The sequence below is a fragment of the Lethenteron reissneri genome, chromosome 67 (genome assembly GCF_015708825.2).
Source record: "Lethenteron reissneri isolate LAM-NWPU_2019-01 chromosome 67, ASM1570882v1, whole genome shotgun sequence".
Taxonomy (NCBI): domain Eukaryota; kingdom Metazoa; phylum Chordata; class Hyperoartia; order Petromyzontiformes; family Petromyzontidae; genus Lethenteron; species Lethenteron reissneri.
Window position 1 is genome coordinate 4,856,876 of NC_083845.1, and position 19,370 is coordinate 4,876,245.

At 58.7% G+C, this 19,370-nt stretch overlaps 2 protein-coding genes and 1 pseudogene across 2 annotated transcripts in view; all 3 read right to left on the minus strand.

Moving 5' to 3' along the window:
* LOC133360169 (basic proline-rich protein-like) overlaps window positions 1–19,370 on the minus strand; it is a gene marked incomplete at its 3' end in the record, with an annotated part of 142,048 nt that overhangs the window by 94,102 nt on the left and 28,576 nt on the right. The window lies entirely within an intron of this gene.
* LOC133360178 (vacuolar protein sorting-associated protein 52 homolog) lies at window positions 502–17,043 on the minus strand. The gene is given in 13 exon segments (XM_061578790.1): window positions 502–624; window positions 2,894–3,049; window positions 6,568–6,701; window positions 6,896–6,953; window positions 7,633–7,765; window positions 8,721–8,821; window positions 10,343–10,493; window positions 12,283–12,406; window positions 12,409–12,457; window positions 13,389–13,456; window positions 13,897–13,972; window positions 16,244–16,296; window positions 16,997–17,043. Coding segments are annotated over 9 exon segments (1,026 nt in total). The 5' UTR covers window positions 12,455–12,457; window positions 13,389–13,456; window positions 13,897–13,972; window positions 16,244–16,296; window positions 16,997–17,043.
* Window positions 13,633–19,370, minus strand: part of LOC133360115 (uncharacterized) — a 21,830-nt pseudogene continuing 16,092 nt past the window's right edge.

A 19,370-nucleotide genomic window follows, 5' to 3' on the forward strand; every position in this document is an offset into this window, starting at 1 on the left:
GTGCTCTGCGCGTGCTCTGCGCGTGCTCTGCGTGTGCTCTGCGTGTGCTCTGCGTGTGCTCTGCGTGCTCTGCGCGTGCTCTGCGCGTGCTCTGCGCGTGCTCTGCGTGTGCTCTGCGGTGCTCTGCGTGTGCTCTGCGTGTGCTCTGCGTGTGCTCTGCGAGTGCTCTGCGCGTGCTCTGCGCGTGCTCTGCGCGTGCTCATGCGTGTGTGCTCTGCGGTGCTTGTGTCTGTGCGTGTGCGTCTGTGCTCTGCGGTGCTCTGCCGGAGTTCGGTGCTCTGCTGCTTGCGGTGCTCTGCGCGTGCTTCTGGCGTGCTTGCGTTCTTGAGTGCTCGCGTGTGCTCTGCGTGTGTGCTGCTGCGAGTGCTCTGCGCGTGCTGCTGCGTGCTTGCGTGCTCTGTGCTCGTGTGCTCTGCGCGTGCTTACGTTTGTGCTTGCGGTGCGTGTGCTCTACGTGTGCTCTGCGTGTGCTCTGCGTGTGCTCTGCGTGTGCACTGCTCCTCACTTGTCGAGGGCCGGCACGCCGCGCTTGGCCATGATGGCCTTGAAGCGCAGGATGACGTGGATGCACAGGAACACGGCGATGCTGTCGTAGCAGTCGGCCACGTACGCGTCCATGTGTTTCTGACGAGGACCCCAACGGAGGAGGAGGAGGAGGGAGGAGGAGGTGGACACGGGTTTGCTGCGTGCGATGTCTGTGGCTCGGCTCGTGCAAGCGGTGAATGGTGGCTGCTGTTGCTGTTGTTGAGTCGGTGAGTAGTTGAGTGGTTGGGTGAGTGAGCGGGTAAGTGGGTGGGTGAGTGAGTGGCAGTGTGTGTGTGTGTGAGTGAGTGGGCAGTTGAGTGGCTGAGTGTGTAAGTGGGTGGGTGAGTGTGTGGGTGAGCAAGTGGTCGAGTGGCTGAGTGAGTGGCCGAGCGAGTGGCTTAGTGGCTGAGTGTGTAAGTGGGTGGGTGAGTGTGTGGGTGAGTGGGTGAGTGAGTGAGCAAGTAGCCAAGTGGATGAGCGACTGGCTGAGTGGCTGGCTGAGCGAGTGAGCGAGCCAGTGGCCGAGCGAGTGGACGAGCGAGTGGCTTAGTGGCTGAGTGTGTAAGTGGGTGGGTTTGTGGGTGAGTGATTAAGTGAGTCGCCGAGCGAGCAAGTGGCAGAGTGGCTGAGTGACTGGCTGAGTGACTGGCTGAGCAAGTGAGCGAGCCAGTGGCCGAGCGAGTGGCTTAGTGGCTGAGTGTGTAAGTGGGTGGGTTTGTGGGTGAGTGATTGATTCAGTCGCCGAGCGAGCAAGTAGCCAAGTGGCTGAGTGAGTGGCTGAGTGACTGGCTGAGTGACTGGCTGAGTGAGTGGCTGAGTGAGTGGCTGAGTGAGTGGCTGAGTGAGTGGCTGAGTGAGTGGCTGAGTGACTGGCTGAGTGAGTGGCTGAGCGAGTGGCTGAGTGACTGGCTGAGTGATTGGCTGAGTGAGTGGCTGAGTGACTGGCTGAGTGAGTGGCTGAGTGAGTGGCTTAGTGAGTGGCTGAGTGACTGGCTGAGTGAGTGGCTGAGTGAGTGGCCGAGTGAGTGGCCGAGTGACTGGCCGAGTGACTGGCTGAGTGAGTGACTGAGTGAGTGGCTGAGTGAGTGGCTGAGTGAGTGGCTGAGTGAGTGGCCGAGTGAGTGGCCGAGTGAGTGGCCGAGTGACTGACTGAGTGAGTGACTGAGTGACTGGCTGAGTGACTGGCTGAGTGACTGGCTGAGTGAGTGGCTGAGTGACTGGCTGAGTGAGTGACTGAGTGAGTGACTGAGTGAGTGGCTGAGTGACTGGCTGAGTGACTGGCTGAGTGACTGGCTGAGTGAGTGACTGAGTGAGTGGCTGAGTGACTGGCTGAGTGACTGGATGAGTGACTGGCTGAGTGATTGGCTGAGTGAGTGGCTGAGTGACTGGCTGAGTGAGTGGCTGAGTGAGTGGCTGAGTGAGTGGCCGAGTGAGTGGCCGAGTGAGTGGCCGAGTGAGTGGCCGAGTGACTGGCTGAGTGACTGGCTGAGTGAGTGACTGAGTGAGTGGCTGAGTGAGTGGCTGAGTGAGTGGCTGAGTGAGTGGCTGAGTGACTGACTGAGTGAGTGACTGAGTGAGTGGCTGAGTGACTGGCTGAGTGAGTGGCTGAGTGACTGGCTGAGTGAGTGACTGAGTGAGTGACTGAGTGAGTGGCTGAGTGACTGGCTGAGTGACTGGCTGAGTGAGTGACTGAGTGAGTGGCTGAGTGACTGGCTGAGTGACTGGATGAGTGACTGGCTGAGTGATTGGCTGAGTGAGTGGCTGAGTGACTGGCTGAGTGAGTGGCTGAGTGAGTGGCTGAGTGAGTGACTGGCTGAGTGAGTGGCTGAGTGACTGGCTGAGTGATTGGCTGAGTGACTGGTTGAGTGACTGGCTGAGTGAGTGGCTGAGTGAGTGGCTGAGTGACTGGCTGAGTGACTGGCTGAGTGAGTGGCTGAGTGACTGGCTGAGTGACTGGCTGAGTGAGTGGCTGAGTGAGTGGCTGAGTGACTGGCTGAGTGACTGGCTGAGTGACTGGCTGAGTGAGTGGCTGAGTGACTGGCTGAGTGACTGGCTGAGTGAGTGGCTGAGTGACTGGCTGAGTGACTGGCTGAGTGAGTGGCTGAGTGAGTGGCCGAGTGAGTGGCCGAGCGAGTGGCTTAGTGGCTGAGTGACTGTTTGAGTGACTGGCTGAGTGACTGGCTGAGTGACTGGCCGAGCGAGTGGCTGAGTGACTGGCTGAGTGAGTGGCTGAGTGAGTGGCTGAGTGACTGGCCGAGCGAGTGGCTGAGTGACTGGCTGAGTGAGTGGCTGAGTGAGTGGCTGAGTGGTCGAGCGTGCGGGCGAGCGAGTTTGCGTGCCCCCGCGTGTCGGCGGTGCGTGCGCTCACCATGAACATGGAGAGGGAGCGGCCCATGACGCTGGTGAAGAGCTCGTGGGCAGAGGCGCCGCTCACCATGAAGAAGTCGCAGAGGAAGAGGAACTCGCGGCAGCAGTTGTCCAGCAGCGCGTAGTGCTGGCTGCGGAACAGACTCTCAAACGAGTACTGCACTCACACACACGGAGACACACAGAGACACACAGAGATACTCACACACACACAGAGACACACACACACACACAGAGACACACAGAAACACTCACACACACAGAGACACATACAGAGACACACACACACAGCGCGTAGTGCTGGCTACGGAACAGACTCTCAAACGAGTACTGCACTCACACACACGGAGACACACAGAGATACTCACACACACAGAGACACACAGAGACACACACAGAGAGACACACACACACAGCGCGTAGTGCTGGCTACGGAACAGACTCTCAAACGAGTACTGCACTCACACACACAGAGACACACAGAGATACTCACACACACAGAGACACACAGAGACACACACAGAGAGACACACACACACAGCGCGTAGTGCTGGCTACGGAACAGACTCTCAAACGAGTACTGCACTCACACACACGGAGACACACAGAGATACTCACACACACAGAGACACACAGAGACACACACAGAGAGACACACACACACAGCGCGTAGTGCTGGCTACGGAACAGACTCTCAAACGAGTACTGCACTCACACACACGGAGACACACAGAGATACTCACACACACAGAGACACACAGAGACACACACAGAGAGACACACACACACACAGCGCGTAGTGCTGGCTACGGAACAGACTCTCAAACGAGTACTGCACTCACACACACAGAGACACACAGAGACACACAGAGAGACACACACACAGAGACACACTCACACACACGGAGACACACAGAGACACACACAGAGACACACAGAGATACTCACACACACACAGAGACACACTCACACACACAAAGACACACAAAGACACACACAGAGACACACACAGAGATACTCACACACACACAGAGACACACTCACACACACAGAGACACACAGAGATACTCACACACACACAACAACAAACGCCATTCACCACTAAGTGGCGGTGACGTCACCACGATTGTGCCAGGCCAAGTGCACCTTGAGGCCACGTGAAGTGTCGAACGCCCGCTGGCAGGAGGTCACGGGGCAGACCCAGCAGGTGCCACGGGTCGACTGACCGAGATGACTGGCTGATGCACCACCTGTGCCCCCTACTGTGCCAACTTGCTGTGCTTTAGCCACCCGGCGCTCCGCTCTTGTTGGGAGCGTCGCTCCTCCGCCCTCCGTTGTTGTTGGAGGGCGACTGCCTCCAACTGCCCAGTAGCGTCCTTCACGAGCCTCCTCCACTGAGGCCGATCTTGACACCGCTGGTACCAGTCATCGGCAAATCCACTCAGCTCCACGTCCTCCTGTACCACATCACTCCATCTCTTCTCTAGCCCGTGCCGCGCCCGTTTAGCCCCCTCGATCCGGCCGAACAAAAGCTGTTTAGGCATGCGGTAGCTGGGCATGCGGGCTACATGACCCAGCCAACGCAGCCTTGCCTGCCGGAGGAGCTCACCGATGGGACTTTGCCCAGATCTTTCAAGGATTTGTGAGCTCCTCACACAATCCAGCCTGGTTAAACCCAGGATGGATTGTAGGCAGGCCAGCCTAAATGTTTCCAACCGGCGAAGATGCTCCATTAGGGGGGTCCACGTTTCGCAACCGTAGAGAAGAGAGGGAATGACCGTGGCCGAGAAGACCTGAAGCTTCGTGCGGAGCGACAGATCAGGTAGCTTCCACACAGCGTTATGCAACCGATGAAAAGATAATGCCGCTCGACTGATTCGGAGTGAGACCTCTGCTGATAAACTGGAGCCGGTCATAAGCACACTGCCCAGATATGGGAAACTCTCCACTCTCTCCACAACTGCCCCATCACCGATTGGGAGTTGTGGGAGTGGAGTTCACACACACACAGAGAGACACACAGAGATACTCACACACACAGATACTCACTAACACACACACAGAAACACACACACAGACACACACACACATCGCTGGTTACGGAGCAGACTCTCAAACGAGCAACAACCGCCGCCCTTCACCACCACGTGGGGGTGACGTCACCACGGCGCTTGTGCCAGGCCAGGTGCACTTTCACGGCCACGTGAAGTTGTCGAACGCCCGCCGGCAGGAGGTCACAAACCCAGACCCAGCAGGTGCCACGGGTCGACTGACCGAGATGACCGAGATCGACTGGTTGATGCACCACCTGACCCGAGTCGACCGGCCGCACGCAGCGGCACCTTGCATGACACGAGTGCGTGACGCTAGTGCGTGACGCGTGTGCGCGACGCTAGTGCGCGACGCTAGTGCGCGACGCTAGTGCGTGACACGTGTGCGCGACGCTAGTGCGTGACGCGTGTGCGTGACGCTAGTGCGTGACGCTAGTGAGTGACGCTAGTGCGTGACGCTAGTGAGTGACGCTAGTGCGTGACGCGTGTGCGTGACGCTAGAGTGACGCGTGTGCGTGACGCTAGTGCGTGACGCGTGTGCGCGACGCTAGTGCGTGACGCGTGTGCGCGACGCTAGTGCGTGACGCGTGTGCGTGACGCTAGCGAGTGACGCTAGCGCGTGACGCTAGCGCGTGACGCTAGCGAGTGACGCTAGCGCGTGACGCTAGCGCGTGACGCGTGTGCGTGACGCTAGCGCGTGACGCTAGCGCGTGACGCGTGTGCGTGACGCTAGCGCGTGACGCTAGCGCGTGACGCTAGCGCGTGACGCTAGCGCGTGACGCTAGCGCGTGACGCTAGCGCGTGACGCTAGCGCGTGACGCTAGCGCGTGACGCTAGCGCGTGACGCTAGCGCGTGACGCTAGCGCGTGACGCTAGCGCGTGACGCTAGCGCGTGACGCTAGCGCGTGACGCTAGTGCGTGACGCGAGTGACGCTAGTGCGTGACGCTAGTGCGTGACGCTAGTGAGTGACGCTAGTGAGTGACGCTAGTGCGTGACGCTAGTGAGTGACGCTAGTGCGTGACGCTAGTGCGTGACGCTAGCGCGTGACGCTAGTGCGTGACGCTAGCGCGTGACGCTAGTGCGTGACGCAAGCGCGTGATGCTAGTGCGTGACGCTAGCGCGTGATGCTAGTGCGTGACGCTAGCGCGTGACGCTAGTGCGTGACGCTAGTGCGTGACGCTAGTGCGTGACGCTAGTGCGTGACGCGAGTGACGCTCGCGAGTGACGCTAGTGCGTGACGCTAGTGCGTGACGCTAGCGCGTGACGCGTGTGCGTGACGCTAGTGCGTGACGCTAGTGCGTGACGCGAGTGACGCTAGTGCGTGACGCTAGTGCGTGACGCTAGTGCGTGACGCTAGTGACGCTAGTGCGTGACGCTAGTGCGTGACGCTAGTGCGTGACGCTAGTGCGTGATGCTAGTGCGTGACGCTAGTGCGTGACGCGAGTGACGCTAGCGCGCGACGCGTGCACGTGACGCGAGTGCGTGACGCTAGTGCGTGACTCTAGCGCGTGACGCTAGCGCGTGACGCTAGTGCGTGACGCTAGTGCGTGACGCTAGCGCGCGACGCTAGTGCGTGACGCTAGTGCGTGACGCGTGTGCGCCCCGCTCCCGCGCGTCGCCCACCCGCGTGTCCTGCTTCTGGGCGGCGTGCGGCACCAGGATGGGCGCCTCCAGCTGCTCGCCGGAGATGACGGCGCCGCGGTTGCCCAGCGTGAAGGTGGTGTTGCGGTTGCGGAGCGACGGCTTCGAGAAGAAACGTTCAGATCGTCAAGGGGAAGGGCTCAAGCGGAGAACACCACTCACCCCCACCACTCACCCCTCCCCCCACACTCACCCCCCCCCCCACTGGCCCCTCCCCCCACTCGCCCCTCCCCCCACTCCCCCCACTCGCCCCTCCCCCCACTCACCCCTCCCCCCTCTCGCCCCTCCCCCCAGTCGCGAGGGAGGATATCTTTCTTGGCCGTGTCCTCCACCCCCATGAGGTCATCTTTGTCGGCCACCTCCTCGTACTGCGGAGACACGGGTGGGGGGTGGGAGTGGGGGTGGGGGTGGGAGTGGGGGTGGGGGTGGGAGTGGGGGGGGAGTGGGGGTGGGAGTGGAGTGGGGGTGGGGGGGGGAGTGGGGGGGGAGTGGGGGTGGGGGGGGAGTGGGGGTGGGGGGGGAGTGGGGGTGGGGGGGGAGTGGGGGTGGGGGGGGAGTGGGGGGGGAGTGGGGGTGGGGGGGAGTGGGGGGGGAGTGGGGGGGGAGTGGGGGGGGAGTGGGGGGGGAGTGGGGGGGTAGTGGGGGGGGGTGGGGGCATTAGAGGGGTCGTCGGCACCTCACGGGGTGAGTGAAGGCGGACAGCACCACCATCATCACCATCATCACCACCATCACCACCACCATCATCATCATCGTCATCATCACCACCATCACCACCACCATCGTCATCATCGTCATCACCATCATCACCACCATCACCACCATCACCACCACCATCGTCATCATCGTCATCACCACCATCACCACCATCACCACCACCATCGTCATCATCGTCATCATCGTCATCACCACCACCACCATTGCCATCATCGTCATCACCACCATCACCACGATCACCATCACCATCGTCATCACCACCATCGTCATCACCATCGTCATCACCACCACCATCGTCACCACCCCTCCCCCGCCCCACAGTGGCGGCACCTGCAGCTTCATGAGGCGGCTGGTGTAGGCCTTGAAGTACGAGTAGTAGATGCGCGCCATCGTGTCCACGTACTCGTCCCGCACCTCCTTGGCCACGTGACGCTCGTTCGCCAGCAGGAACTCCGAGAAGAAGCTGCGGCGACGCACGGGGGGGGGGGGGGGGCCCGGGGGGGGGGGGGGGCACGTGGGTGACACGTTATTGGGCGGCGCCCCAAAACGCGACGCTCGCATCGCTGTGCGGCCGAGGGGTCCCGGCCCACCACTTGTGGCGTTGTCAGCGGTGGTGACGGTGGTGACGGTGGTGACGGTGGTGGTAATGGTGGTGACGGTGGTAACGATAGTGACGGTGGTGACAGTGGTGGCGGTGGTGACGGTGGTGACGGTGGTGATAACAATGGTGACGGTGGTGACGGTGGTGGCGGTGGTGACGGTGGTGACGGTGGTGACGGTGGTGACGGTGGTGATAACGATGGTGACGGTGGTGACGGTGGTGACGGTGGTAACGATGGTGACGGTGGTGATAACGATGGTGACGGTGGTGACGGTGGTGACGGTGGTAACGATGGTGACGGTGGTGATAACGATGGTGACGGTGGTGACGGTGGTGGCGGTGGTGACGGTGGTGACGGTGGTGACGATGGTGACGGTGGTGACGGTGGTGACGGTGGTGACGATGGTGACGGTGGTGATAACGATGGTGACGGTGGTGACGGTGGTAACGATGGTGACGGTGGTGACGGTGGTAACGATGGTGACGGTGGTGACGGTGGTGACAATTTATTCGCACACCCCACTTCGGTACTGGTTTGAGGCCGAATCGACCTAGGGGAGGCCCAGGACCGGGTTCAGATCATCGTCACCGGTGTTGGCCGTGAGCGGGAATCGAACCCGGGTCGCCAGGTTCGTAGCGGTGTGTAAAAACATCGCTAGCACTGGGGAGACAAAGGCGGCCGGGCGTGGTGTTGGCCACCCACCCCCTCGTGCGCCGTGCCGGCCTTTTGTAATTGCTCGCTAACAGCACTTGCCCCAGCAGTCTGCAAAGGCTATAAGGGGGATCTTTGTTGTCTGTGTGTGCGAGTGCCACTCACCGGAACTTGAGCAGCGTGTTCTGTGCCATCTGGTAGTTGGTCATGGGCTTGCGGAAGGCGTAAATCTTCTGTAGGATGAACTCACGGACCTTGGCGATGGCCTGCACACAAGCATACACACACACACACATACACACACATATACACACGCGTATACACACACGTATACACACACGCGTATACACACACGCGCATACAAACACGCGCGTATACACACACACGCATACACACACGCATACACACACGCACGTATACACACACACGTATACACACACACACACGCATACACACATACACGCATATACACGCATACACACACGCACACACACGCACACACGCATACACACACACGCGTACACACACACATATACACACACACACGCATACACACGCACGTATACACACACATGCATACACACAAGCATACACACACGCACGTATACACACACACGCATACACACACACACGCATACACACAGACGTATACACACACACGCATACACACAAGTATACACACACGCACACGCATACACACACACACGCATATACACAAAGATCACCCGTATAGCCTTAACAGACTGTAGGGGCAAGTGCTGTTAGCGAGCACCTGTGAAGGCCGGAACGGTACACGAACGAGGGGGTGGGTGGCCAGCACTACGCCCGACCGCCTTTGTTTTCCCCAGTGGCGATGTTTACACACCGCACCAGGTACTCATTTAAGGCTGAGTCGACCTAGGGGAGGCCCAGGACCGGTTCAGATAATCGTCACTGGTGTTAGCCGTGAGCGAGAATCGAACCCGGGTCGCCAGGTTCATAGCGCTGCGTAGCGCTAACCGCTACACTACCGCTCCCCCTAAATCGCACCAGGTACTAATTTGAGGCTGAGTCGACCTAGGGGAGGCCCAGGACTGGTTCTGACGATGTGGTTCATCAGCACGTTGTGCGTGTCCTGGCAGTGGTGATGTTGGTGGTGATGGTGGCGGTGGTGATTGTGATGATGGTGGTGACGGTGATGATGGTGATGATGTTGGTGATGATGGTGGTGATGGTGGTGATGGTGATGATGATGGTGGTGATGGTGATGATGGTGATGATGATGGTGGTGATGGTGGCGGCACCTTGGCCTTGAGCTTGGCCAGCACGTCGTGCGTGTCCTGGCAGTGGTGATGTTGGTGATGGTGGTGATGATGGTGATGATGGTGATGATGGTGGTAGTGGTGATGGTGATGATGGTGGCGATGGTGGTGATGTTGGTGATGTTGGTGATGATGGTGGCAGCACCTTGGCCTTCAGCTTGGCCAGCACGTCGTGCATGTCCTGGCAGTGGTGATGGTGATGGTGGTGATGATGGTGGTGATGGTAGTGGTGATGGTGGTGATGGTAGCGGTGGTGGTGATGGTGGTGGCGGCACCTTGGCCTTCAGCTTGGCCAGCACGTCGTGCATGTCCTGGCAGTGGTGATGATGATGGTGGTGATGGTGGTGATGGTGGTGATGATGATGGTGGTGATGGTAGTGGTGGTGGTGATGATGATGATGGTGGTGATGATGATGATGGTGGTGATGGTGATGGTGGTGATGGTAGTGGTGGTGGTGATGATGATGGTGGTGGTGATGGTGGCACCTTGGCCTTCAGCTTGGCCAGCACGTCGTGCGTGTCCTGGCAGGCGAGCGTCTCGCGGAAGGCCTGCTCCTTGGCGTAGTTGATCTTGTTGTTGAGCTCCTGCAGCTGCTCCAGGAAGTCGCGCTCCGTCACAGGCAGGTCCAGGATCGCACTGCGGGAGCGGGAGGGGGCGGGCACGGGAGGGGGGGGCCGGGGGGCCCGGGGGGGGGGGCCCGGGGGGGGGGGGGCCCGGGGGGCAGTGCACGCGGGTGACGTGTTACTGGGTGACGCCCAAAACGCGACGCTCGCATCGGGCCCACCACTTGTGTCGTTGTCAGTGGTGGTGGCGGTGGTGACGGTGGTGATGGTGGCAATGGTGGTGACGGTGGCAATGGTGGTGGTAATGGTGGTGGCGGTGACGGTGGTGATCACGGTTGCGGCGGTGGTGGTAATGGTGGTGACAGTGGTGGCGGCGGAAATGGTGGTGACGATGGTGACAGTGATGGGGACGGTGGTGACGGTGGTAATGGTGGTGACGGCGGTAATGGCGCTAATGGTGGTGGTAACGGTGGTGACGGTGGTGGTGATGGTGGTGGCGGCGATGGTGGCAGTAGTGCCAGCGGTGCTCGTTCGCTGCGTATGCCACCAACAGTGTGTGAAGGCTATCCAAGGGATCTTTGTGGTGATGGTGGTGGCTGTGGTAGTAATGGTTGTGTCGGTGGTGTTGGTGGTGGTGTTGGTGGTGGTTATGGTGGTGGCTGTGGTGGCGGGCGGTGGTATTGGTGGCAGAGGTGGGTTGTGGTGATTGTGGTGGCTGTGTTAGTAATGGTTGTGTCGGTGGTGTTGGTGGTGGTTATGGTGGTGGCTGTGGTAGTAATGGTTGTGTCGGTGGTGTTGGTGGTGGTGTTGGTGGTGGCTGTGGTAGCAAGTGGGGAGCTGTGGTGCAGCGGTTAGCGCTACGCTGCGCTACAAATCCGGCACCCCGAGTTCGATTCCCGCTCACGGCCAACACCGGTGACGAATATCTGAACCGGTCCTGGGCCTCCTCTAGGTCGACTCAGCCTCAAATTAGTACCTGGTGCGGTGTGCAGTAAACATCGCCAGGAGGGTTTCAAAAGCAGTTGGCCACCCACCCCCTCGTGTGCCGTGCCGGCCTTCATAGGTGCTACTCGCTAACAGCACTTGCCCCTACAGTCTGTTAAGGCTACACGGGGGATGTTTGTCTTTGTGGTAGTGATGGTTGTGGCGGTGTCGGTGATGTTGGTGATGGTGGTTGTAGTAGTAACGGTGTTGGTGGTGTTGGTGGCGGTGTTGGTGGTGGTGTGGTGGTGGTGTTGGTGGTGGTGTTGGTGGTGGTGGTGTTGGTGGTGGTGGTGTTGGTGGTGGTGGTGGCGGTGTTGGTGGTGGCGGTGTTGGTGGTGGCGGTGTTGTGGTGGTGTTGGTGGTGGTGTTGGTGGTGGTGGTGTTGGTGGTGGTGGTGTGGTGGTGGTGGTGGTGGTGGTGGTGTTGGTGGCGGTGTTGGTGGCGGTGGTGTGGTGGTGGTGGTGGTGTTGGTGGTGGTGTTGGTGGTGGTGTTGGTGGTGGTGGTGTTGGTGGTGGTGGTGTTGGTGGTGTTGGTGGTGGTGGTGTTGGTGGTGGTGTTGGTGGTGGTGTTGGTGGTGGTGTTGGTGGTGGTGGTGTTGGTGGTGGTGGTGTTGGTGGTGTTGGTGGTGGTGTTGGTGGTGGTGTTGGTGGTGGTGTTGGTGGCGGCTGCGGTAGTAATGGTCGTGGCGGTGTCGGTGGTGTTGGTTGTAGTGGTGGTGGTTGTAGTGGTGGTGGTTGTAGTGGTGGTGGTTGTAGTGGTGGTGGTTGTAGTGGTGGTGGCGGTGGTAGTCATGGTCGTAGCGGTGTTGTTGGTTGTGGTGGTGACGGCGGTGCCTGTGGCAGCAATGGTTGTGGTGGTGGTGTTGGTGGTGGCGCACGTGATCATGGCGCCGGGCACCACCAGCTCGTCCACGAGCTGGCTCAGCTCCCCGCGCACCGCCTGCCGGTTGCGCAGCTTCACGTTCATGGCCACCGACTGCTCCTGCAGCGTCTGGATCTCCGAGTGATGCTGCTCAGATCCGTCTGGAACGACGACAGCATCTCCTCCATGCGCTGACACGCGCACAGACACACACGCACAGACACACACGCACAGACACGCGCACACACGCACGCACAGACACACACGCACAGACACGCACGCACAGACACGCGCACAGACACACGCACAGACACACACGCGCACGCACAGACACACACGCACACACACAGACACGCACAAACACGCACACGCCACAAACACACGCACAGACACCACGCACAGACACACACGCGCACAGACACACACGCACAGACACACGCGAAGATACACAGACACACACACACGCACAGACACACACACGCACGGACACACACAGACACACACAGACACACCACACAGACACGCACAAACACGCACACGCACAGACACGGACAAACACACAAGCACAGACAGACACACACGCACAGACACACACAAGCACAGACACACACACACAGACACACACACAGACACGCACAAACACGCACAAACACGCACAGACATGGACAAACACACAAGCACAGACACGGACAGACACACATGCACAGACATACACACGCACAGACACACACACAGACACACACTCACGCACAGACACACGCACAGACACACACACACGCATTAAAGAAAAGACAAAGATACCCCCCTCGAGTAGCCTTAATAGACTGTCGGGGCAAGTGCTGTTAGCGAGTTGCAGCGCCTATGAAGGCCGGCACGGCTACGCGACGGGCGATGGCGGCCAGCACCGTGCCAGGTACTCATTTGAGGCCGAGTCGACCTAGGGGAGGCCGGTGTTGGCCGCGAATGGCGCACGCGCTGCTGCCGTGGTGGCTGATGTGGTGGTGGTTGCTGTTGATGTTGTAGCGGTGGTTGTTGTTGATATTGTGGTGGTGATTGTTGATATTGTGGTGGTGGTTGTTGCGGTGGTGGTTGTTGACGTTGTGGTGGTGGTGAATGTGGCACCTGCAGGATGGAGTCGCAGGAGGTGATCTGGCCGTGCAGGCTTGCGATGTTTTCACTCTCCTTGATGTCTACGCTCCGTTACGGATGAACACCACCACTCACTCACCGCACCACCACTCGCTCACCGCACCACCACTCGCTCACGGCACGACACTCACAGCGCCACACACTCACTTTGTCGGTACTTAAGCGCACCGCACTCTACACACCCATGCAAACATCCCCCGGCCTATAGCAAGTGCTGTTAGCGAGCACCTATGAAGGCCGGCACGGCACACGACGGGTGGGTGGCCAGCACCACGCCCGGCCGCCTTTGTCTCCCCGGTGGCGATGTTTATACACCGCACCAGGTACTCATTTGAGGCCGAGTAGACCTAGGGGAGGATCAGGACCTCCCCTAGATCGACACACGCGGCACCACACTCACCGCACCGGCACTCTAGAGCACCACACCCACCACACCGGCACCCTAAGAGCACCACCAGCAACTGGAGGGGGTGGAGGATACAGTCCCTGATGGACGCATTCTCGATCTCCTGCAGCTCTTTCTCCACGTGCTTCGAGTAGTGCCTGAGGTCCACGCCCTGACACGACGAGATGCGGGGAGACATGGGGAGACACGATGAGATACAGGGAGACACGGTGAGACACAGGGAGACACGGTGAGACATGGTGAGACACAGGGAGACACGGTGAGACACGGTGAGATACAGGGAGACACGGTGAGACACGGTGAGACACAGGGGAGACACGGGGAGACACGGTGAGATACGGGGAGACACGGTGAGACACAGGGAGACACGGTGAGACACGGTGAGACACAGGGAGACACGGTGAGACACGGTGAGACACAGGGAGACACAGGGATACATGGTGAGATACAGGGAGACACGGTGAGACACGGTGAGACACAGGGAGACACGGTGAGACACAGGGAGACACGGTGAGACACGGTGAGGACACAGGAGACACAGGGATACACGGTGAGATACAGGGAGACACGGTGAGGACACAGGGAGACACGGTGAGACACGGTGAGACACAGGGAGACACGGTGAGGACACAGGGAGACACGGTGAGACACGGTGAGACACAGGGAGACACAGGGATACACGGTGAGATACAGGGAGACACGGTGAGACACGGTGAGACACAGGGAGACACGGTGAGACACAGGGAGACACGGTGAGACACGGTGAGACACAGGGAGACACAGGGATACACAGGGATACACGGTGAGATACAGGGAGACACGGTGAGACACAGGGAGACACGGTGAGACACGGTGAGACACAGGGAGACACAGGGATACACGGTGAGATACAGGGAGACACGGTGAGACACGGTGAGACACAGGGAGACACAGGGAGACACGGTGAGACACGGTGAGACACAGGGAGACACAGGGATACACGGTGAGATACAGGGAGACACGGTGAGACACAGGGAGACACGGTGAGACACGTGAGACACGGTGAGATATGGTGAGATACAGGGAGACACGGTGAGACACAGGGACACGCGGTGAGATACAGGGAGATACGGTGAGATACAGGGAGATACGGTGAGATACAGGGACACGCGGTGAGAAGCGGTGAGAAGCGGGAAGACGCGGTGGAGTAGCGGGAAGACGCGGTGAGACACGGGGACATGCAGGGAAGACACGGTGAGACGCGGGGAGACGTGGAGAGACACGGTGAGACACAGGGAGACATGGTGAGATACAGGGAGACACGGTTGAGACACAGGGAGAACTGGTGAGACGCGGTGAGATATTGAGACACAGGGAGACACGGTGAGATACAGGGAGACACGGGGAGATACAGGGAGACACGGTGAGACACAGGGACACGCGGTGAGATACAGGGAGACATGGTGAGATACAGGGAGATACGGTGAGACACAGGGAGACACGGTGAGATACAGGGAGAACTGGTGAGACATAGGAAGAAATGGTGAGATGCGGGGAGACACGGTGAGACACGGTGAGACATGGTGAGACAGTGAGATACGGGGAGAAACGGTGAGACACGGTGAGACCCGGGGACATACAGGGACACACGGAGACACACGCACAGACACGCGGAGAGACACGGTGACACACGAGGAGACACGGTGACACACGGGTACACACGGTGAGAGACGGTGAGACACAGGGAGAACTGGTGAGACGCGGGGAGACACAGTCAGACATGGTGAGACACAGTGAGATACAGGGAGACACGGCGAGACACAGGGAGACACGGTGAGACACGGGGAGACACGGTGAGACATGGTGAGACAGTGAGATACGGGGAGACACGGGGAGACACGGTGAGACACGGTGAGACAGTGAGATACGGGGAGACACGGGGAGACACGGTGAGACATGGTGAGACAGTGAGATACGGGGAGACACGGTGAGACAGTGAGACATGGTGAGACACGGTGAGACACGGTGAGACACGGTGAGACAGTGAGATACGGGGAGACACGGGGAGACACGGTGAGACATGGTGAGACAGTGAGATACGGGGAGACACAGCGAGACACGTTGAGACCCGGGGACATACAGGGACACACGGAGACACACCGAGACACACGGACAGACACGCGGAGAGACACGGTGACACACGAGGAGAGACACGGTGACACACGGAGACACACATACACAGAGAGACACGGTGACACACGGAGACACACATACACAGAGAGGCAGGGTGACACACGAGGAGACACACGGTGAGACACGCGGAGAGACACGGTGACACATGAGGAGACACGCGGTGACACAAGCGGAGAGACACGGTGAGACATACGCGGTGACACACACACAGACAGAGGCACGCTGGTGGCCCGAGGCCTCCTCTCCTCACCGTGCGGAGCGCCTCCTTCACCAGCTCATCCTCCAGGTTCGCCTGGATGTGAGCTGCGGCACAGAGACACACGGAGACACACAGAGACACACGGAGACACACGGAGACACAGAGACACACGGAGACACACGGAGACACACGGAGACACACGGAGACGTCACGGAGTCACACGGAGACACACAGAGACACACGGGTACACACGGTGACACACAGAGACACACGGAGACACATAGACACACGGTGACACACGGAGACACACAGAGACACGCAGAGACACACAGAGACACACAGAGACACACGGTGACACACGGTGACACACAGAGACACACGGAGACACACGGAGACACACGGAGACACACGGAGACACAAACGCATTCACGAGGGACGGCAACGCAACCGTCACCAGCAATGCGTTTGGAAGAAACCTTCACCAGCCAACGCAGCCGCCGGCGCGGCCTTTCAGAGTCCTGGATGTGGGCTGCATCTAGGTCAGCTCAGATGAGACTGGCGTCAGTCGTGGGTCAATGAGTTGACCCTGGGGGGGAGTGACTCTGGGGGGGCGTGACCCTGGGGGGGAGGGGGCGTGAACCCTGTGGGGGGGGGGGGGTGATGACCCTGTGGGGTGGGGGGGAGTGACCCCGTTGGGGGGGGGCGGGCGTGACCCTGGGGGGCGTGACCCTGTGGGGGGGGGGGGGGGGGGAGTGACCCTGTGGGGGGGGGTGTGACCCTGTGGGGGGGGGCGGGGTGTCTCACTGTCCACTTCGTCCAGGATGCACTCGTCCGATGTCAGATCCAAATCTCCCAGCGGTAGCAGCTCCAGCTCCGTCTCCACGCGGACGCCCTATGGGGCACAGCGGAGGGGGGGGGTCACGACCCCAAAGTTCAGGGGTCACGACCCCAAAGTTCAGGGGTCACGACCCCAAAGTTCACGGGTCACGACCCCGTCGGGGAGGTGGAGCTTCGAGTCTGAACAACTCGGAGGAGGAGATGTGTTTACAAAACGACCACCTCAACAACAAGAGGAGGCGGTGTTCCCGTGAAAACCGGGACAGGTGGCAACTACGGATAACGGGGGGCCCATGCCCCCCCACACCAGGAATCAACTCCAGGGACTCGGAACGATCAACGCATTCGCCAACAGCGATGAGGCATTGCCGCTAAGCAGCAGACGGTTTCAATCGGCCTTTTTCGTTCGATAGTTATTACGGAAGGGTCGTTGCCTGAAACGTCGCCCAGGCCCCAGCAACGCCCCCCCTTCCTCCGTCATTAAAAACGGACATTGGCCGGATCGTCGCCTATTACATGCGCCTGTGGACTAATTGTCAACGCGGCATCACGCACACAACACACGCACAACGCACATAAACACACACAACACACAATACACGTACACAACACACATAAACACAATACACAACACACATAAACACACACACACAAAGGACAAACACACAACACGCGCCACACATACATAACAAACACACATTAAACAGAGAACAAACACAACGCACAAGACAACACACACAACACGCACAACACACATTAACACAGAACACACACATACACAAACGCACAACACACATTAACACAGAACACACACACAACACGCACACAACACAGGACAAACACAACAACACACACAGAACACAACACGTACACACACAACACAACACACACAACCAAACACACAACACGCACACACAGAACACACAACACACAGAAACAACACACACAACACGCACACACACCACGCACACACACAACACACACAAACACACAGAACACAACACACAGAAACAAACACACACAACACGCAACACCCACCACGCACACACACAACACACAACAAACACACAGAACACAACACACAGAACCAAACACACACAACACGCTCGCGGTTTAATTTCCAGGCTCTGCATTCCGGCGCCCCCCCGTGATCACGCACACGAGGAGTAGTGGAGGGTTGCCACCCGTCCCGGGTTGACCCCGTAGAGGCGGGGGGATTGGCATCATCTGTGTGGGCGGGTGGCTGCAGGAGATGCTTTGTACACAGATGACGGGAATTGGCATCATCTGGGTGGGCGGGTGGCTGCAGGAGATGCTTTGTACACAGATGACGGGGATTGGCATCATCTGTGTGGGCGGGTGGCTGCAGGAGATGCTTTGTACACAGATGACGGGGATGGCATCATCTGTGTGGGCGGGTGGCTGCAGGAGATGCTTTGTACACAGATGACGGGAATTGGCATCATCTGTGTGGGCGGGTGGCTGCAGGAGATGCTTTGTACACAGATGACGGGGATTGGCATCGTCTGTGCTAAGCTTTATCGCAGTCCAGAAAACTGCAGCACAGTTTGATGGTGGTGGTGCTGACCGAGGAAACGTATCCGGGTTAGGTCTGTGCTGTGGGGAAGGTGGTGGTAGCCTTACCGCTCACCAGCGGTGTGGACTCGAGTCATGTGACTTGGACTCGAGTCATGAATTTGATGACTTCAGACTCGACTTGGACTTGCATAACAATGACTTTGTCCCACCTCTGAGATGTGGACTCGAGTCATGTGACTTGGACTCGAGTCAGACTCGAGTCATGAATTTGATGACTTCAGACTCGACTTGGACTTGCATAACAATGACTTTGTCCCACCTCTGCCGCTCACTCACCTGTTCACTCATCCACTAACTCAGGGGTCGGCAACCAAAATAACAAGAAGAGCCATTCTTTCCAATTCGGTACAAAATTCAGTATTTCAAGAGCCGCAATGCATCTGAGTACATACGTACTCATCGTCAAGAAGCAGCCCGTAAAGAGCCGCATGCGGCTCCGGAGCCGTAGGTTGCCGACCCTGCACTAACTCAACCATTCACTAACTCAACCATTCACTCACTCAACCATTCATTCATCCACTCACTCAACCATTCAGTCACTCAACCACTCACTCATCCACTAATCAAACCACTCACCTACTCACTCAACTCGCTCATAAAACCACTCACTCACCTATTCACTCATCCACTAACTAACCATTCACTCATCCACTCAGTCACTCAACTACTCACTCATCCATAATCAAACCACTCAACTCACTCACTCGCTCATAAAACCACTCACTCACTATTCACTCACCCT